At 45.5% G+C, this 22,392-nt stretch overlaps 1 protein-coding gene across 1 annotated transcript in view; it reads left to right on the top strand.

Annotated features, from left to right (window-relative positions):
* FBH1 (F-box DNA helicase 1) overlaps positions 1-22,392 on the top strand; it is a 1,469,681-nt gene that overhangs the window by 270,462 nt on the left and 1,176,827 nt on the right. Inside the window, exon 6 of the mRNA XM_069629653.1 lies at positions 1,874-2,064. Within this exon, the coding sequence (XP_069485754.1) occupies positions 1,874-2,064 (191 nt within the window). The remainder of the gene's footprint in view (positions 1-1,873; positions 2,065-22,392) is intronic.

Here is a 22,392-nt window from a genome sequence, read left to right on the forward strand (position 1 = left end):
AGGGGGATTTATTTCCAAAAACACATAATTTGATGAAGAAATTACAATTCTGCAGTTCCTGCATAATATATTTAATCACATGGACAATGGTGCCTCGTGTGAGTCTGGCTTATTGTGAACATCCACATATTCAAGATGATAGTCCTACCAACGCTGTTGGCATCCCTCTTTACTACTTCTTCTTACCTTTACTTCTTCTTTATCTTCACTTTGTCAAGGTGGCAATGGATATGGTAAGATTAGCTGTACGATTAGGGTTGGTGTGAAAGGGGGGGGAGGAGGAAGACTATGGGTGAGAAAGAAAAAGGGGTTCGAGGGACCTCCCCCTGTGATGATGAATAGAATGTTAGAAGAAGTGAAAGACAGAAGTAAAGGTATGAAGAGGTAAATGTGGCAAAAAGTAAATGTATGGCAAAGTGAATGCAGAAGAAGTAGTAAAGACATACATCCAAGCTGTTATACTTCCTAATGAACATGCACTCCCCTATACCGAACAGAGGTTTCCTCTGAGCCTACAGCCTCATACACAGAAGGGGGCTTTTGTTTGCTGTCTATTGAAGACTACACAGCTTCCACTTGACACCAGACAGCAAGGCTCTTTGGGCAAGGAGAAAAGCCTACAAAGCAGGTAAACTGGAAAATAAGCTTTACAAATAAGAGACCATGCTCCTATTGCTTGCAGGACCTTTGAGGGGTTGCCGGCCCTAGGCATTTAAAAACACCTGGGTTGGCAATCCCGTTTTGGGTTTCTTTCCACACCATTTATATTCTACTTTAAACTGCAACCTCTTCCTTCTCTGAACATCCTTATGGATTTTCTACTGTGGCTACCAAAGCAGATACTGTCCCTCATTTTCACCAGGTGGGACACTATTGGTTACCTACATTCTTGAAAGGCCCGGATGCAGATGACTCCATATTTGTGGTTCTTTTTCTGTTTCCCACCAATTTTCTATATGCCTGTCTAGTATACTTTTTATACCATACATTTTACTTCATGGTTGTAAGTCATGTAATTCTCTGCACAGTCTGCCAACAAGTTGCGTCCCTGTGGCAAAAGGTATCTATCAAACAATGCATTCAAATTCAAGAAAGTTTCATTTGATTCTTACTTGTATCAAAATCCTTTCCAACTTTTGATCACCTGTATTAGCCATACTATGTTGTCCAGAGCATACCTGGTGGATCGTGGTTTTCTTTGCAGCATAATATTTTCTAGCTATTCCAGCCGGCGCATCTTCTTTGTAGGAACATTATACCTTTCCATATTGGGGATGACTGGTTTGATGCAACTTGTCATAAACATAATTTGCATGTATTGTTCTCGTGAACCAACTTTAACAGTACATAGTTGGTTTTGGCAGTCTATTCAGTGTCTACAGATGTCTAATCTCTCTTCCTTCTCCCAGCGATACCTCTTAGATTTTGTATGAATTTAGGTAGGGAGAATTGATTGAGAAATACATCTACATAATACATAATAATACATAATCTACGTTCTACATAATACGCCTCTTGTGCTACTATTGTTCCACAGAGATCAACATCTACTTACATTTGATGTCTATTGATTGATGTCTTTTTTTTTGCAATGCAGGATTTCAACTGATCCTACCGACCGGGCTAAACATATCTAGTTGCAATTTAGTAGCCAGGCATAGGAAAGTCTTTTGCCACCTGCGTTCTACACATGCACACAGCACACAAATTCCTACTCGCCAAGAGTCAATAATTTCAAGCCATTGACTAGTGGTGGGTGCACATTTTAAGGCCTTACACTGAGATGAAGCCAAGTATATGACCAGATGTCTTTATTTTCTCTTATGCCAAAGCACTGCATTTATCTGATCCTTCTTGCGTTTTATTTTTGCAGACTGTGGATGTATGGGCTGTAATAGCAGCCATTGTCCTCCTTTCAGATGGTGTTGCCGATGTACAGAAGTTGATGTGCTGCTTGATTAAACCCAACTCCACCATCTCTATTGCTGATGTAACAGATGCTTTATATCGCATGGCAACTTTACTGTATGCAATGAGAGAAAAAGGCATTAACATTTCAAACAGGTAAAAAGACTGTCATCTTTTATTTTAATTATTTCTTCCCTATCTTTTTTAGTCACAGTGATCTTGTCCTACTTTTAAGCCGTGCACTGTCGGGGCATTGTAAAATGTACACCAGGGGTGGGGGCATTGAAAAAGGTTAAATAAATGTTTGCAGGTGCACTGACATTTTCATTTAAGGGGAACTCGAGTCAGTACATTTTATTTTTACAAAAAGGAATAGGTCTTCCTTCTTAATATCACAGTTAGCTTAATTTCCCTACATCTTTTTCTTTCTGTAATGCATCTTGTTTTTTCTAAGTTCATTGCAGGTAGCCATTTCACACTGAGAAGCTTTGTCTGAATCACTCCACTGTATCTATTACTGCTGGTTGTTGATGCCTGATGGCTCCTTGTCTACAGTGCTCTGCAAACATATGTCGTCTATGATCCTGGTGATTACAGAAAGAAAGCAAATTGCCTATGGGAGGGGGTTACGAGGCACTAACCTGTAAAAAAGTTCAGAAATAACACTTATGTTTCAGAAACTAAGTTAAACTAACAAGTAAAGTGATTTCAGGTGCAAAAGGGAAAATGTCTCAAGGCCACTTGAGACACAAAAGGACTGCACAAAAGGTTGTTGTCAAACGGTGGCCCTATAATGCACTCCGTAGGAGGACGTGTAGTCCCAATAGATTCAATGGTCTCGATTGGGTACCACCCTTTTGGGTAAGTCCTAGTATTAGCAGTTTAGCGGATCAAGTTCTTGCCATACAATTAGGAGGTCAATAGTCATTTAACCAAATAATATTCAATAATAATATTCAAGAATCTAAAATGATTCTAAGAAGATAGCGTGTCATCAATTTTCGTAAACAAAAAGAAACTTTATGTGGTCAAAATAGAGAAGTAACAAGTACATATCAAAAACTTCTGTAAATATATCGCCAGTGTTCATTGCACAGTTTGTTTCTTTACAAATCAAAACATGGTAGCTTTCATCGAGTGATAAGTTGTGTTTACAACATTCACACAAGTTTTGTATCCAAAATGGCTCCTCTTAGATATTAGAATTGCCGACGCATTTCGGAATCTTAAAGATCCATCTTCAGGGCTAAGGACCTATATGTTCCTAAGAAGTGTAGTTTAATCTCCTTGTGGACACCTGAGGGGTTACAAGTAGAACTGCTCAGTGTAAGGAGGTCTTTTAGGTAGTACATAGAACTGTACATGTACAAAGGTTAGTGATACTAACCTTCTAACCCTTTCGGGAGTAGTTCCTACCTGTTAGAAAAAACATCTCTGTATAAGTCTCAGTGTATTGGCTAAGAGGACACTTTTATCTCATATCGGTGTGTGTTACGCTCCTTTGGCGCAAGGAAGAAGAAAAATCTCACCCAGCTGTGGAGGCAGATACAACAGCAGCCGGGTAATGTCAACAGAACAGTCATGAAGATACTGTGTTCAGTGGTGAGGGTAAAGAAAAAATGAGTCAATTGGATATTAAACAAGGAGGAAGGACTAAGTTCGCGATCTTCCTGAGGGTCAAGTGAAATGAGTAAGAGATCCCCTTTTGGCATGGAAAAATGTCACCATATTAACCTAATCAAAGCCCACGGTGCTCACATATATGCATTGTTTGCTTGAATAGTTATGCATGTAATGCCTAAGTACGTCATCCATATTGAATATGCATGAGAATGATGTATGCCTAAACCTCCAAGAAGGAGCGGTAAGCGGAACCCCGTTGTTGTAATGATGATATTATAATCCCCTGTACAGGACTACGGGCGCCAGTGGCAGGCTATGATAGCCGTACCAGTGCTCGCATATCTATGTAACTAATGTCAGCGGACTTGGCAGGATCTAGCTCGTATGTACGACAGGCAACATCATGTGTGCATCTCGTATGCTGAAAATAATTATGAAGCGCTTACCTGAGAGAGCCAGCAAAGCATCGGAGCCGACCGTCTGTGAGATGCTCGGCCCGATCCTTCGCTGTGTATATGGTCGTCATGGCAGAAACCTCAGGGTTTTATAAAATAATTCCGAAATTCGACAAAACTTTAAAGGGGTCTGGGACCCAAGACAGTCCCTGGCAGGAGAATACACTACGGCTGCCTATTGAACTGCCTGAGAAAGGCCAGGGGAAGGGAGACATTCCCCCAACATTGCGTTTATGAACTTTGTGATGAAAGCCAAGGGAAGGGAGTTGTTCTCTTGGCTTTGTGATACACCTCATGAAGGCCAGGGAAGGGAGTCACTCCCCCGGGCATTGGGAACATTGCAAGAAGCCAGAGAAAGGTTGATGACAGGGATTCATCATCAAGGTTTTGAGTTGGAACTTTGCTTTAGTTGTGAACCGAGACTTTTCCATTTGGAACTTTGTGTGGTGGCTTTTGAAGAGGACCACAACTTAAGGGAGTCATTCCCTCAGAAAATAGTCCCTCCACACTACTGGCATGGTAGTCTGCTTTGAAGAAGAAGAGACATTCTTCCACATTAATGAGACTCGTCAACCTTTTATCTTTAGTTAAAAGTGTAAGGGAAGGAAATAGGTTTTGACACAGGATGTTGGTTAGTTTCAGACATTCTGATATAACCTTAGTATTAAGTTGGGGTAGGGAAACTCTTCTTTGAGTTCGGGATATTTAGGATTTTCCTCTATTAATTGGTGAGACGAGATGAGAGGAGCGATAGGAGGAGGGAGAGTGGAGGGGAGAAGGAAAGAGCAAGGACTGTGTGTGAACATCATAGGGACAGATGAGGAGAGCAGGTGAAGACAGGATAACAAGGAATAAAAGAAGCTTATTTTCATATTTCCATGTTCCCAGCGCACAGAAGATTCTTGCGCTTCAAGGTAGACAGCCAGCAGTACCAGTTCAAGGTGCTGCCCTTCGGTGTAGCCTTAGCTCCAAGGGTATTCACCAAGGTACTGGCGGTGGTGGCGGCGCTCCTACGCAGGGAGGTGTCCGGTTCCGCCGTGGTCACTTGTTTCTTCGTTCTTTTCCTCGCAAGATTAAACAGCAGAGCGTGGAACAACACTCTCGCCATACCCGATTCCATAGGATGCATTGATATGGGTTGCCATGGTGACTTTGGCGTCCTTTGCGTCCCCCACGCTACGGGCGACGTTAGGAACGCGTTTCCTTGGCAACCTGCTTAAAGACTTCCGGGTTGCCTGCTCTTCGCTTCTGATTTTGTAATCGGCCGCGACTACTTCTTTTGCTTCATATTCTCCTTGCCCTTTGCCCTTGCCTTTGCCTTGCCTTTGCTCCTATACTTTTTCCTTGGTATTCCATGTGTACCGAACCCGGAACGCTCACTTAAAAGCCTCTGCCTGCCGCTTGGAATCTGCTTGCCTCAACGTGCACTGAACTTGGAACTCTTACTTACCATCTCTGTCCATTGGATTGCTGGTATATTTACCTCTTGAAGGAACACCTCATCTTGGTTCTGAAAACCTACCAATTACACCCAAGTGTACGAATAGCGTGGAACTTGAGACTGCCATCCTGCGCTAGTCGTTAGGCGTCCTTGTGGCGGGATAGGGTTTGGACTAGAGACTGCCTCCTTCCGCTTAGGCATCCTCGTGTCGTCGGTTCAGGTACTAGTAGACGGTGTTAATTTGGTAGGCCATCTACATCAGGACCAGTGGTAAGCCTTCAATTTCATCTGTCAACTACTGCCCTTTTCTACTGCCCTTTTATTGTTTCCAACTAGTAAACATCACTCTCTCTCTTGTGTTTTCTCTTAGTCCACATCTTGGCCCAGCCTTGTTATTTTCTTCAACCAGAACATCCTGGTATACTCCCAAGTCTGGTCAGTTCTTAATCAACGGCTCTCCATTCTCCTGTATCTTGGTTATTAACTCTGTGATCTAATTTGTTCCTCTTGTTTTCCTGCAGCGCCTGGTCGTTCGTGTGGTGTTCCTTATCTTTCAGCTAATAGATCCCTCTGTATTTACCTTGGGTGTTCAGAGGGTTATATTTGTAGAAAGAATTCTACGGCTACACTACGGGTCCAAATCTGGTTCCATCTCTATGGATTCTGAGAAACCTTACTGGAGGCAATCCCGGTGTACCCTTACCTGGATGACTGGCTCATTACAGGGGAATCCCCGTAATTTGCAGATCCAACATTCAAAGAACGATCGACCTCCTCTTCCGATTGGGCTTCTCAATCAACGAGAAAAAGTCAAGCCTGGTGCCAAGCACCTGAAAACAGTTCCTAGGAGCTGTCCTAAACACTCAAGAGGGGTTAGACTTTCCATCAGAGGAAAGAATTCGGAATCTATTGCTGCACATTCCTCAATATCAGTCTGGTCACCAGATAAGGGTGCGCAAAGCGATGTGTTTACTAGGCATGATGGCATCTTGCATTTACCTAGTCCCCCACGCGCGCCTGCGCATGTGTCCCAGGCAGGAGTGGTTGGCGAAATAATGGTCTCAGGCAAGTGGTCAGTGGGATGATCTAGTGGTCGTTTCGCCAACGCTAGTACAAAGTCTTCGCTGGTGGACAAGAGAGAATCTTTCAAAGGGGAAACCCTTTTACGATCCGGAGATATAGGCCGTGGTCACAACAGACACGTCCCTGTCAGGGTGGGGAGCACATCTCCTTCACCACACAGCTCAGGGCCTCTGGTCTCACACAGTGACCCAGAATCACATCAACCTGCTAGAACTCCTGGCAGTCTTCAGAGCACTTCGAGCGTTCGAACCCCACCTATCCAACCTGTCAGTGCAGATCCTAACCGACAGCACAACAGCAATGTTTTACATAAACAAACAGTGGGTCACAGGCTTGCCCAGAAAATGTGGATATAGGCACTCAGATGGAACATTTACTATCGTCTCAACATGTTCCAGGGGATCTCAATTCACAAGCGGACGCTTTGAGCAGAGATCCCCTTCCAGAAGAACACAAATGGCGTCTACACGAAGAAGTCATAGGAGATCTCTTCTCTCAGTGGGGTTTCCCCACTATAGACCTATTCGCCACAAGCGAAAACAGACGATGCCCAGAATTCGCATCCAGGTTTCCCCCAGTCAGGCTCCAAGGGGAACGCTCTATGGATGAACTGGTCAGGGATGTTTGCCTTCGCTTTTCCACCAACCCGTTCGGCCATCTCAATTTACCCCAAAGATGTTTGGAGATTTTAAAAGAATCAAGAAAACCTAACACAAGGCACTGTTATTTTGATAAGTGGAAACGATTTGTTATTTGGTGCCAGAATAAGCAAATCAACCTGATTGATTGCACTCCTTCCAATATTGTCACCTACATGCTCCACCTGCTTGACGCAGGGTTGGTATTTAATTCACTCAAGGTACACCTGGCGGCGTTGTCAGCCTACACCACCTCCCATAACAAGGTGGCATTGTGGAAAATGCCAGTTGTTAAAGCCTTTATGGAAGGGGTGAAGAGACTCCACCCTCCAATTTCTAACCCACCACCAGAATGGGACTTTAATGTGGTTCTTGCTAAACTCATGGGCCCCCCTTTCAACCCATGCATGAAGCTAGTCTCAAACACCTGACTTATAAGACTGCCTTCTTAGTAGCCATTACATGCATAAGAAGGGTCTGTGAAATTCAGGCTCTGTCAGTGCAGGATCCTTTCTTTACTGTACATAAGGGTAAGCTGGTTCTACGAACTCACCCTTGGTTCTTACCCAAGTTTATTTAAAAATTCCATGTTAACCAGTCCATTGAGCTACCGGCCTTCTTCCAAGAACCCAACAGCTCTGCTGAGGTGAAACTGCACACTCTAGATGTGAGAAGGGCGGTCTTCTACTACGTAGACAAGACCAGACCATAAGAAAAACAGATCAACTGTTCATCTCCGTAGCTACAGGCCGAGAAGGAGATCGCCTCTCTAAAGGTGCCATCTCTAAATGGATAGTCAAATGTATCCAGCTGTGTTACTCCCTTTCAGAAAAGAAACTGCCTTTTACGCCAAGGGCCCACTCTACAAAGAGGTACTGGGCCACTCTAGCTTTCACTGCAAATGTACCCCTTGGCACCATTTGCAAAGCAGCTACATGGAGCTCTATTCACACTTTTACTCAGCACAACTGCATTGACATTCATTCCAAGACGGATACTCAAGTGGGACAAGCGGTTCTAAGACATTTGTTCGCTCATGACCCTTCTCACACCCCACCTCCTTCTAACACTGCTCGCTAATCTATGCACTGCATGTGATCTAATCAGATTCCACAAGCCTCAGAAGGGATACATTACTCACCGTAATTGTATTTCTGATGCTTGTATCTGCTTAGATTCACATGCCCCCACCCTTCCTCCCCTCTGAGAGAAGGCGCATCGATGCTTTTAGTCTTATCTATCTGCTTGCATACTCTGTTCTCACGCTACTCCCCATGCTACCTCATGTCAGAAAAAATTCAATCTGAGGGTCCTACAGACGTGAGGGATCATGGGTACAGTGGACGTCACACTAGGGATAGTATTACTGGCACGCCCTAGTTCGACACCCCTTTTCGAGTTTCGAAAAACAAACTGTAATACTCTGCAGCTTCCACTAGATGTCGGCCTATGCACAGCATGTGAATCTAAGCAGATACAAGCATCAGAAATGCGATTACGGTGAGTAATGTATCATATATATACATCATATTATTAAGACCAACCCACGGGGAGGCAATAGAGAACTTGATCTGCGGAAAAAAGAAACTAAATATATTTTAGACTTTGAATCTAAAAAACCCAAAGGACACAATTTAGATGAAGAATTATATACCTATTTGGGAACCTAGAGCCACAGGACCGACGCCTACACAAGGTTATCTTCTAGTCTGTGATTGAATGACTTTTCTCAATAATGCATTGTTGAGGTCTCATTATTTGGCAGCTATATATATCTTAAAGTCTTAAGGATATTCACCATGACTCATATAGCTTGCTTTATGGTGTATTAACAAGTGCAAAGTTCTCCATATGAAGTCTGTTTGTCAACAAAAATATCTTTTTAAATTTGTATTGTGTTACATTGTTAAATTTTAGTCACCCAGGTGGTTTTTATTGCCAGTCTCTAATCTATGGTTGTCCAGTCAAAAGGTTGAATTGAGAGGTTAACTTTAAAACATAGTTATTTCCCCTATATTGCATATTTGTTCTAAATCCTATTGTACTGCAATGGTGCACATATTTTTATTGGTTTTATTGCTTTTGTACTGAGTGGTTTGTTTTAAATATCTATGTTTGCAGACTTAATAGCAGAAATTGGTTTTAACTAAATTAGGCACTTTATGCACTGGCACTTTATCCTTATTGCTTTATATAGCAATAGATGCACTTTAGCACATGACACTTTTGAGCACTTAGCACTTTATTATTCTGCTTATATTCAACCAGCTGCTAACATTTATATCGGATCATAGCCTGTCAATTGAATTTTCAGGCATGTGCACTGTGCAAGTAAAAGTAAAAGCAAAAATGAAAAATGGATTTTAGGATTATATTTTTTCTATTCAGAATTAATAATTTCTTGATCAATGTGCATTTTTGAAGGGGACATTGGTTGCAACTCTGGCAGATTTACAAAAGAGTTGACCCACTTGGGTTATACTTGCCAGAAATAAACATCCTGTTAACATGGTTTAGGCTATAATACATCAACTATACAAGGCAAATTTGCCACTTAGAAAATGGCCGCCGTGTTTTACTCTCTACTCACTGAAGCTATACATATAGCTAGTACTAGAAAGTGACAAAGGACAAATGGCACAAAGAACCATAGAGACTGGTTAATTGTTTGTAAACCTATGTCAACACAGATGGCTGTGGGTTTCACTTGTACGTGAACAAGCTGCGAGCAGGCAGCGAAACGCGTTGTACCATGCGCTTTTAAATCTGGCAGATGCCCAATAAAACTGGATAATGAATTCAACTCTACACTGCATTGGTTTTGATTTGAGGAAGTGACTGTCACTAGCGTTCTTTGTATTGCCGCGAGTGCCATCCCTCCCTGGGAGAACTGGAAATTCTTTTTCCCTGTTTGCAAATATATATATATTTATATTTCTGAGGCTTGTGGAATCTGCTTAGATCACATGCTGTGCATAGGTCGACATCTAGTGGAAGCTGCAGAGTATTAGTTTGTTTTTCGAAACTCGAAAATGGGCGTCGACCTAAGGCGTGCCAGTAATACTATCCCTAGTGTGATGTCCACTGTACCCGTGTACATCACGCGTGTAAGACCCTCAGATTTTTTTTTTCCGCCATACTTGTCGGAAGCATAGTTTAGAAGCATGCTTGTCTAGACCGCACGACAGACTTTGGGCCTCGGAAGGCCTCTGGCCTCGGCCCGAGCCTCGGAAGGCCCCTGGCCTCGGCCCTGCAAGTAGGGAGAGTGGGGGGTGGACATACTCCCACTCATTTATTTCCTACATACACTCGCCCACTGCCATATATTAACATATGGAGAGTACTCCATTTAAATTCTGCCCCAAGTGCAACCGTAAGTTCTCTTGGGTAGATAAGCAGAACACCTGTAATCTCTGTTTGCCTAGGGATCACCCCGAAGCCAATTGCAGAGCGTGTAAACTCTTTAAAGCGAAAACACTTAAGGACTGCTCCACCAAACGTTGGGCCCATTACGCCAGGCAACTCGAGACCATGGACGCTGTGGGTTCCTTCAGTGATGGCAGCAACGCCGTCGTTTCGGACGGCGAGGGCACAGAAGTGTCATTAGATACCCAAGCACGAGCCCCCGACCTCGGAGGACTGTCCGACGGGGCAGTTATGGGGACCACACCCAGCGGCATGAGAGCTACCCATACACCTACACCTAAACACACTAACCCCTCCCGAGACTCAACACGTGTTTCGAGCGATCGGAAAAAGACACAGAGAGCGGTCCGCAGAAACGGTGTCCTCTGGGCGTTCCAGGTCTCGATTGCCTCATGACACACAGCAACCGTCTACGATCGCTAAGGGTGCCACGCTTCCTAAAGTCACGGAGGTATGGTCGTCAGAAGACTAATCCGACCTCCACCCCCAAGTCGACTCCGGCAGTTCGTTCCACCTCTGCCTCCGAGTCTCGACGTTCCCCACCTAAATCTCTAGACCCCACGGAACCCACCCCCGAACCTCGACGCCAGGTGTCGAAACACTCAGGGAAGTCCAAAAAGTCGGAGAAACATGCCTCCACACATGGCAAGGGGGACAAACAACAGAAAAAACCATCTGAACACCAGGTTCAGAAGGACAAACATAGATCCTCTGAGCAGACCAAGACCTCTGACCCTGTCACTAGGCCTAGAGTTGTCCTTCCCACTCCAGAGGATATGGGTATGGTAGATCAACCTCAACAGGAGGTAGTCATTCCCAGCTCCGGGGAATGGAGCTCTGAAGACATCGACAGAGTGATGAGGAGAATGACCTTCCTGGCTAACTTTTACGAGAAGAATCCTATCACTTTTTGGCTACGAGAATACCCCTAATACCTCTACTCCTTCTGGATCCAAAGACCCTCAGCCTCCTAATAAGAGACCTCACACTGAGACTCAGCAATGGGCCTGATTTCACACCTATTCTCTATTCAACTTTTTTTCAATTTAATGGAGAACCAGACATACAAATACTGGATGACCAGGCAGGGGTCGAATATTATGGGGACGATGAGGACCAGGATGAGGAGGAGGAAGACGAGGCAGAGGCCTACAACCTTGACTCCCCTATTCCCAAGGACCCACTGGTGAATGACTCACCTGTGGATAATCAGCCCTTATTAAATGAGGTCTTAGCTAGAGCTGCAGAGCACTTTCAGATAGACACTCAAGGGGTACAAGAAGAGAGGGACTTTGCAGAGAAAATTATGGGGGACAGGAGATCCGTTGCCCAAGCCATACCAATTCTGAAATCCATTCAACGCAGAATCGACCCCTCCCTCCTCACCCTTAACCCTACCCGGGCAGTCAACCTAAGAATACAAAACCTATTCAGGGCCGTCCCCTCTGACCCACTTTATATAAGATGTCAGCTTAAACCTGACTCATTTGTGGTCACAACCACCAGAAAGAGGGCGGGGACACCTCTAGCATCCTCTGAAGCTCCCCCAGACAAGGAGAGCAAAAGGATTTATGGGATAGGAAGGAAAGTGGCTTCCACCTCCGCCTACCAGGCAAGAATTACTAATACCACCACTCTGCTGGAAAGTTATAATTGTCACCAATGGGAGCAAGTAGCTGCCCTCATTGCCTCCGCACCTCAACCTTTAAAGGGCCAGTTGGCCCGGATTGCGTCAGAGGGCAGGTCGGTGTCCGGATGCATTCTCAAGGCGACTTTTGACGCAGCAGGCAATGCAGGCCGGCTCATCACAGAGAGCACAGTCATCAAGAGACACGCTTGGCTAAGGCAGTCAGGGTTCAAACCCAAGACACAAGCCACTCTAATAGACATGCTGGTGAAACCAAATGTCTTGTTTGGGAAAGCGGTGGAAGAGGCACTCAAAACAGCAAAAGATGAATATGAGACCCTTAGGTCCCTGGGACAGCTAACCAACAAACCCACGAACCAACGAGGGAATAATACTTTTTCGTCGCTCACGCGGCTAAAATTCCCTGAGAGGGTCCAATTACTCCCAAGGGCAGAGTACATCGTGGGGAGGCAACCAACAGGGTATCCAGAATTTCACCAAAGGTCAGAAAAGGGGCCGTGGTGGAGGCAGCCCAGGTACAGGCGGTACGCCTCCCAACCAACAGTGACGCTCCGCTCAGGGTCCCTTCCCATGCATCCCCAGTAGGGGGGGTGCATTTCCAGCTTCACCCACGCATGGGAAGGGATCACATCGGACAAATGGGTGCTGTCAACAGTGTCCGCGGGATACTGCATTGAACTGTTTGAGCGCCCCCGCGACCTTCCTCCAAGACATCCAACATTCAAAGAACGATTGACCTCCTCTTCAAATTGGGCTTCTCAATCAACGAGAAAATATCAAGCCTGGTGCCAAGCACCTCCAAACAGTTCCTAGGAGCTGACCTATATACTCAAGAGGGGTTGGCCTTTCCATCAGAGGAAAGAATTCGGAATCTATTACTGCAAATTCCTCAATATCAGTCCATTCGTCAGATAAGGGTTCGCAAAGCAATGTGTTTGCTAGGCATGATGGCGTCATGTATTTACCTGGTTCCCCACATGCGCCTGCGCATGCGACCCATGCAGGAATGGTTGGCGAAACAGTGGTCTCAGGCAAGTGGTCAGTGGGACGATCTAGTGGTCGTTTCGCCAACACTAGTACAGAGTCTTCGCTGGTGGACAAGAGAGAACCTGTCAAAGGGGAAACTCTTTTGCGATCCAGAAATACAGGCTGTAGTCACTACAGACGCGTCCCAGTCAGGGTGGGGAGCACACCTCCTTCACCACACAGCTCAGGTTCTCTGGTCTCACACAGTGGCCAAGAATCACATCAACCTGCTAGAGCTTCTGGCAGTCTTCAGAGCGCTTCGAGCGTTCGAACCCCACCTATCGAACCTGTCAGTGCAGATCCTCACGGACAGCACAACAGCAATGTTTTACATAAACAAACAGGGGGGCACTCATTCGCCAAATCTGTCCAAACTTGCCCAGAAAATTTGGCTATGGGCACTCAGACGGAACATGTACCTGTAATCTCCAAATGTTCCAGGGGATCTCAATTCACTAGTAGATGCTGTGAGCAGAGATCCCCTCCCAGAAAAACACGAATGGTGTCTACACGAAGAAGTCGTACGAGACCTCTTCTCACAGTGGGGTTTCCCCACTATAGAGCTATTCGCCACAAGTGAAAACAGACGATGCCCAGGATTCGCATCCCGGTTTCCCCATCCAGGCTCCAAGGGGAACGCCCTATGGATGAACTGGTCAGGGATGTTTGCCTACGCTTTTCCACCAACTCCTCTCATGAGGAAGGTGGTCAACAAGATGTACAGAGAATCGATGACGCTCATCCTAGTTGCTCCCATGTGGGCGAGACAACCGTGGTTCCCGCACCTGCGCAGACTGGCGGTGTGCAAGCTCATCAAACTTCAGTGCTGGCACAACCTACTCTCCCAGCACGGAGGACAAACAGTGCATTCTCAACCCAACTCGATGAACTTGGCAGCATGGCTCCTGAAGTCCTAGAGTTTGGCCATCTCAATCTACCACAGAGATGCATGGAAATCCTAAAAGAATCAAGGAAACCGAATACAAGACACTGTTACTTTGATAAATGGAAAAGATTTGTTATATTTTGCCACAATAAACAAATCAACCCAGTTGATTGCACTCCTTCCCATATTGTCACCTATATGCTCCACTTACTGGATGCAGGGTTGGTATTTAATTCCCTCAAAGTACATCTGGCGGCGCTATCAGCCTACACCACCTCCCATAACAAAGTTTAATGGTGGAAGGTGCCAGTTGTCAAAGCCTTTATGGAAGGAGTGAAGAGACTCCACCCTCCAATTTCTAACCCACCACCAGGGTGGGACCTTAATGTGGTGCTTGCTATACTCATGGGAACCTCCCCTTCGAGCCCATGCATAAAGCTATTCTCAAACACCTGACTAATAAGACTGCCTTCTTAGTTGCCATTACATCCATAATGAGGGTCAGTGAAATTCAGGCTCTGTCAGTGCAGGATTCTTTCTTTATTGTTCATAAGGATAAACTGGTTCTACGAACTCACCCTAGGTTCTCAACTAAGTTCATTTCAAAATTCCATGTTAACCAGTCCATTGAGCTACCGGCCTTCTTCCAAGACCCCAAAAGCTCTGCTGAGGTGAAACTACACACACTAGATGTGCGAAGAGCGGTCCTCTACTACGTAGACAAGACCAGACTGTTCATCTCCGTAGCTACAGGCAGAGGGGGAGATTGCGTCTCTAAAGGTTCCATCTCAAAGTGGATAGTCAAATGTATCCAGCTGTGTTACTCCCTTTCAGAAAAGACACTGCCTTTTACGCCAAGGGCCCACTCTACAAGAGGTACTGGGGCCACTCTGGCCCCATTGCAAATGTACCCCTTGACACCATTTGCAAAGCAGCTGCATGGTGCGCTATTCACACTTTTACTCAGCACTACTGTATTGTCACTCATTCCAAGACAGATACTCAAGTGGGACAAGCGGTTCTAAGACATCTGTTCGCTCATGACCCTTCTCACATCTCACCTCCTTCTTCTAACACTGCTCGCTAATCTATGCACAGCATGTGATCTAAGCAGATTCCACAAGCCTCAGAAGGGATACATTACTCACCTTAATCGTATTTCTGATGCTTGTATCTGCTTAGATTCACATGCGCCGACCTTCCTCCCCTCTGAGAGAAGGCGCTTGTAGTCTTATCTATCCATCTGCTTGGATACTCTATACTCACGCTACTCCTCATGCTACCTCATGTCAGAAAAAAATACAATCTGAGGGTCCTACACGCATGAGGGATCATGGGTACAGTGGACATCACACTAGGGATAGTATTACTGCCACGCCCTAGGTCGACGCCCATTTTCAAGTTTTGAAAAAACGAACTGTAATACTCTGCAGCTTCCACTAGATGTCGGCCTATGCACAGCATGTGAATCTAAGCGGATACAAGCATCAGAAATACGATTACAGTGAGTAATGTATCCTATATATATATGGCCTCCAGAAGAAGTCAGCTAGATAAGGCTATAGCCCTCACCATAGACAGATTATCATATAATAGGGGATACCTACCACGAGTTACCACTGTCGGGTTAGGAAGGTGAGAGCCCTGGGAAGACAAGTGAGTGATACCCATTATTGTTACGTTATCTGCTACATTGAAAATATCACTCTGTAAATGATTGGTTTTACAATAAAAAAAACTCTTGAACCCAATTTTCACAATCTGTTAGTTTGTTGGGGCATCTGTGACAAAACATTGCCTTCCCTAATGCTACATTAGATCATGCACCTTTCATCATAAGGGTTTTTTCTTCTTCCTTCTCTTCCGTAATTAATGCCTTATCACCAGGGGGTAGGACTTTAGGGAGTAAGCTTATGAAATTGGTCGTCAGCAATGGAGTGCGAGATGCATACACCTTTATTTTATTCAAGTGAATAACTTTGTGGTAATTTACTTAAACAAAATAACTTTGTGAGGAAGTAAAACTATATACATATATTGAAGCTAAGCGGTATCGGGGGTTGGGAACTAAGGTATATTTGTGTAAGAAAAAGGCAGAATACCAATATTTAGTTGGGCCCACCAGAAAATGAAGACCCAGTATATACGTGCGTGGATGGGTTAGAAGTGAAGGAATCATGTGACCACCGCCACATACTGATGAAGCCAGGATCTAGCTCAGTAGTACAAACAGTTCAAAATGTGTCCATCACAATGAGGGCTGAAGTCAAACAAGAAATGGAAAAGCTAGAGAAGCAGGGATTAATTCAAAGGCTTCAAGCATCAAAGTGGGTATCACCTTTGGTAGTGATGAGGAAGCCATCAAGAAAACTAAGAATATGTGTTGATCATAGGGCTCTAAACAAATGCATAATACCAGATCGACACCCACTGCTAAATATTCACAAGTTGTTTTGGACTAGCAAGGGCATTCTTCACCCTAAATCTGACAGCTGCATACAACCATATCGGATTGAATGAGACATCTAAGCACCTCACTGCTTTCATCACACCAGAAAGCCTTTAACAGTATGTGAGGATGCCATTCGGCTTATTGTTGTGTAGAATATTTAGTGGAGATGAAGTAATATTGTTCTTCCAAGATGACAGCTTAGTTTATGGGAATGATGAAGAACAACATAAAATACTGAAAATGTGCTTGACTAACTACAAAGGGCGGGTCTGTTATTGAGTGAAGAGAAGTGCAAATTGAAGAGGCAACAGATTCATTATTTAGGCCATGCTCTATCAGAAAAGAGCATGGAACCAAAGAAATAATTAGTGGATACCATAGGGAGAACAGCTGTGCCATAGAACAACAATGAGTTGATGGCATTCCTAGGAATGGCAGATCATTATGCCAAATTTTCCTGATCTTTGCAGTCAGGACAGTAGCCTTGAGGGAATTATTAAAAAGGGAGAAAGATATGAATGCACTGAAGAATGCAATAAGGAATTTCATACATTGAGGGTGGTCCTGTGACATGCACCAACCTCGGGTAACTACAAAGAATACACGTTAGCATGGACATTGTTGAAAGAGGCTTCACAATGATAGAGGAAGAAAGGGGCCCAAAAAATTGGCGGTTACAAAATACTTATCATTCGTATAGGGTGTGCCATTTGAAATTCACACAGATCATAAACCATTTACAGAAATTAGATAGGGATAGGGTTTGGATAAAGAGTTGCATGGGATAAAAAGGTGGGTGGTTGAATTACAAGAGCATGAGATGCAGGGTGTATCAAGAACTGCACTGTGAACTCCCTTACAAGAATATTGAGTAAGGAAGAGCAAGGGAAGGAAGATGTGACATAGTACGTTATGACTGTGATGAGTCAACCCATCCATGAGGAAGAATGGAGGGAGGCGATCGATAAGGATGCCAATTTAAAAACTGTTACCAAAGGTGTCGGGAGTGCGAATCTAGATACAAATATGCTGAAGCAAAATAAGATGGAGGGTTTGTGACAAGTGTGAGAAACCTGGAGGTGCTCTCACTATACTCCCCAGGGATATTCTGTTCAGGCGGCCAGGGAAGGGCCATCGTTTTTGGATCCCGACCTTGGGGGCATACAAGCCAGTGGTGATCACCTGAGTGGAGAGTCGTTGGGGATTGGCGAGAGGGTGCCTGAAGGCGAGACTTGGTATCCCCCCCTTTCACTAGCGCTGACCTACCCAACCCTCCGTCATTCTTCATGGGATATTTGCAGTTCTTTCCAGTTTTTCACTGTAATCTCCCACTAAGTACTGAGAATAGGAAGAGGTAACTAAGAGTAATGCACACACCTATTGCAAATACCACTATGGTAGTGGGACGAAGAAGAGGGACCTGGATGCACTTAGTAATGAAGATCAGGCATGTCACACTAACAGGCTCGCACAAGGTCAAGCAATTGAGTCTAACCCTTTTCACCTGCGACCTGTTAATAATGATAGAGTATAAAAGCTGGAGCCCAAAAGTAGAGAGAGGGAGAGAGTAGAGGATATGATATTTTATTTATATTGCGCTCGTACACAGGTGTTTCAGAGCGCGACCAGGCAAAGGGAGGGGAACAGGGGACCAAAACAAAAACAACAATCTTACTAGGCCCAGTGACATTGAGAACGCGAAAGTGCATGGAGAAGGGAGGAGGGGGAAAGTGCATGGGAGAGGGAGAAATTAGAAAGTGCAGAGCATAGGAGAGAACAAGATAAATAATAAGTAAATAAAAAAATAAGGTGGTCAAAAACGGTGGTAGTGCAGCCTGTGAATGGCAAAGTGCAAGGTTAGTCAAATAGGCGGTATCTGATAAGTGCAGAATAAGAGTGGGAGTGGACTGTATGGGTAGATATACAGGCCCAAGTGCAAGAGGGTGGCCAGGTGCAACAGTGCCGAGAGAGAAAGCAGATCAGCAGCAGAGAAGAGGGGCAAAGGCAGAGGCGAAGAGGAAGGTTTTAAGGAGCTTCCAGAACCGTAGATGGTTCCCCTCAAGTATCAAGGTGGCAGGGAGGCAGTTCCAAAGCGAAGCCCCAGCCGAAGAAAGAGATCTACCCCAGGTCGTTTCTTTGAAAAACGACTGACCCTGAGGGAGTTAGAGGAAGAGGAGCAAAGGGCTCACGAGGGGAGGTATTTACGGACCTTCATATTCCAGCTAATTCCTTCTTTGCCTTATTTCTTTCCAGGTCCGATCTATTTTTAACTCTTTCTGCCAACTCCTGGATTACTCCTCGGAGCAATACACATAGTAGTCTTCCTCTTCCTAGGCCCACATTCCCCAGTCTTTTTTTCACCCTCTGTTCCTTGCTTGCATACTGGACCCTATTTAACGTGGTACCAAGTGGCCCTTGGTCTTTCCCGCTGTCTTTCCCAATCCCTTTCCTATCCCCAAGAACTCTGTCCGCCTGCTTATTAATACTAAATTTGCTATCCCCTGGGGTTTCTCCCTCAGCCTTCTCTATATCTCCCTGTTAGGAAAGATTTCGTTATTGTAGGGAACTTTCCTTCCATGTGGCAACCCCTAAACTTTTTGCTATTGTTTTCAACCTGTTTTCTTGACTTTGCCAGAGAAGTGCAGCCTTCTGCTGTACTCCTCTGGGCTTTCGCTCCTTTCTTACGGGGAAACTGACATGCCCTTAAGACAGTCAGTACCGGGGAACGCTGTTTCCCGTAGTTTCTTTTATCGTGTCGCCATTTTAGTGCAACACGACACAAGAGGGCACTGTAAGCTAAGTTACAGCTCTCTTGGGTCTCTAGCCTTCTACAGACCCTAGACACTCTTATAGGATGGTTTTTGGATCGGTGCAAGTCATTCAGGGACTGGGCTGGTGGCAGCGATCATTTGGTTTATTTTGAGCTCCTTTTGCCGTTCTGAGCACCTTTTTGCCGCGAACACAAAAGGGTGGCCCGGCTACCCAAAATGGCCGGACCACGAGGCTCCTTTGTCTCGTCCACTGTCCGTCTTGCTCCCTTTACCTTCCCCCGGGTCAGGCGACCCGGGGCCTTCCTTATTTGGGCATGTAGTTTCCCGCGAAACACGGTTGCTTTCGCGGGCTTCTACATGTCGTTTGAGTGCCCCCAGGATGTGGGCTGGGCTGTCTGGTCCCAATACACATCCTGGGTGCCAGAGAGTCTAGGGTGGTGTGAATGCCTGGGACCACTGTGGTCCGTGATTGGTCCACGTATGGTATGTGTGTTGATGAGCGGATCTCCCATTGGCTCCCCTCCGTTTTGGCGCGAAGGGAACCGTGGATAAGAGGGAGCTGGAAACACCACTACCAGGTCGATCTCCTGAGTTCTTACGAACCCAGGGATACAGGAGCCAAGTATCCTGCGAACACGAGGCTGGACCGAGGAATCGCTGGTGACCCCCTGAAGAACTTCTGCTCCTCATTGCTGTCGTCCGGTGAAGCCCTTTCCACCTAAGATCGAACAAGAAGGCCTGTACTGGCGCTTCGACCTATTGGAATAGCAGGACCAGCTATTCCCGGCACCTTCATCAACTCCTGCTGTAAGCCTTCGGAAGTGTCTCTGGGCCATCCAGTTGACTGACCAGCTTACTAAGGAGGCCTGCTCTGTAATCGCCGACAGGTTGGGTGGTATTCTGAGTCCGGGGCACGCTCACACGCTTCGTTTGCTTAGCAACCCTAAGCTAGAGGTGAGCAGTGCTCGTTTGGCTTGAATACACCCGGCCGTTCCGTTGCCCTGCTGTGGCGACAAAACTGTGCTTGTTTCTTCGATCGGGACGTCTTTTTACTCTGCACGACGACGAGACGTTCCCTGCTCTTCAGAACCTGCCAGAAGCTGCATCTATCGAGGAGAAGCTCGGGCCTGCTTGCTTCGGGGACCGGTGAGTAGATTAGCTAGGATCTGGTCGCCCTCCTGCAGTGCCCTTTGCTTTTCCCCGCTGTGAATACAGCACCCCTTGTCCATACTCGCGCCCTGCTTCTGCCTCACAGTGGAGGCTGCGCTAGAGTCGCGGACCGTGTTCTCCTTCATTAGAGCTCCCTACAGAGCTGTTCAACGTCCTCCGAAGAGCTTCACCTTCTGCCCATTGGCACCGGCGTGTGCAGGTACTTTTGAGCGCTAGGCTCCACTCTTCGTAGGGATTGGACTACCATCTAGTTAGGGGCCTCAGAAGGCGGACATATCACACGCATTGGTTCGCACTGCCTGTTTTCCTTCCCCTGCAGGTGGATAACATATTTCGTGCTGCTAATGCTGTGAAACTGTGTATTCTGTATATATATTGGGTGGATAGTGTATGTGTTGGTTTAATATCGTTGTATATTGCTGCTTTTACTGTAGTTATTAGTTTCAAGGCCTTATAATAAATGTGTATCTATTTTTGATATAAACAACTGTTTGGAGTAGTTTGTAAGCGCTCTTGCTTTGTGTGCTCACTGTGGGCTTTCAGTCACCCTCACCCCTCTTGAGACCTAGTCTTGACCGCCGCGATCGCTACCTTGATTGGTCTGGCTTGTCCAGAGGTTACCCTGTTCCAAGTAATTAGGTTGGCCTTCTGAACCTCTGCGCCACCAGGACAGAGTTCAGAAATCCGTCTTAACAAATTGGTGTACAGCGGTGGGATACGACTGAAGGTATCCAGTGTTGCGCACGAGCTAAGGCGTTTTCAGGTTATTCCAACCAGGACACGCAGTATAGTATTGAATATAACGTTAAAAAGGCCATAGTCCTATCAACAGTATGGAAACGAATACTTTATTAACCTTAAATGCTTCGAAATCTGAAACATTGAAGAAGATGTGTGCGGAGAGAGGGGTTTCCTCTCAAGGCACTAAATTGGAAATGATCCAGAGAATCGTGGCGTGGCAAGAAGCGCAGCTTGACGCTATAACTTCCGAGGACAGTGCAGAAGGTGGTGGGGCTGCTCTCACTGGCAGAACCGACGGTTCTGCCGCTGCACTGATCCATCACGACCACGAGGACAGGGAGGATGTAATGTCTAACGTTTCCTCTGCCAGTGTTGATGGGGAGGCTATGCTTGAATTCAAGAAGCAAGAGCTGCGGTTTAGGCAGCAGGAGCTTGAATTCAGCATAGCCAAACTGAAAATCGACCAGGCAGAAAAACAAAAAGACAGGGATCACCAGTTGGAACTGGCCAAGCTTCAGTTCGCAAATGGGTCCAAGGGTCCTGGACATGGTTCTGGGGCTTCCTCTCATCCACGGTTTCCAAAAGATCTGCTCAGTGTGTATGAGGAACGAAATGACATTATGGACTGGTTAAATGCGTTTGAGTATGCATGCGAGGTTCAAGAGGTTGATAATGCGGATAAGATTGCATGGTTACTCAGCAGACTGCCCCATTCTGGTTGCAGTGCCATTATGGAAATGTCGAAGGCTGAGCGCGCTGATTTTGCAATGTTGAAGCAGACTCTCATTTTAAAGTTTGGGAAGACTCCGACCCAATATTTGAAAAGGTTTAGAGAGTATAAGAAAAAGGAAGGTGGTACTTGGGTGTCGTATGTAGCTGAGTCCCTGAAAAACTTGACTGGCTGGGTTGAAGGTTATAAGGTTTCTACCTTCGAAGGCATGATCAATCTGGTCATGCTGGAACACATTTTTGCTTCTTCTTCCCCGGAGCTTAAGCAGCATTTGGCCGATTCGAAGGAGATAGATCCTAAGAAGCTGGCCATTGCAGCAGATTTATGGGTGTCACATCGAGTGTCCCATAAGGACAAAACTCATCCTGGTAAGCAGGAGGAAGGGAAAAAGTCC

This window comes from Ambystoma mexicanum, chromosome 12 (genome assembly GCF_040938575.1).
Source record: "Ambystoma mexicanum isolate Mex_15411 chromosome 12, UKY_AmexF1_1, whole genome shotgun sequence".
In the NCBI taxonomy this organism is placed as follows: Eukaryota; Metazoa; Chordata; class Amphibia; order Caudata; family Ambystomatidae; genus Ambystoma; species Ambystoma mexicanum.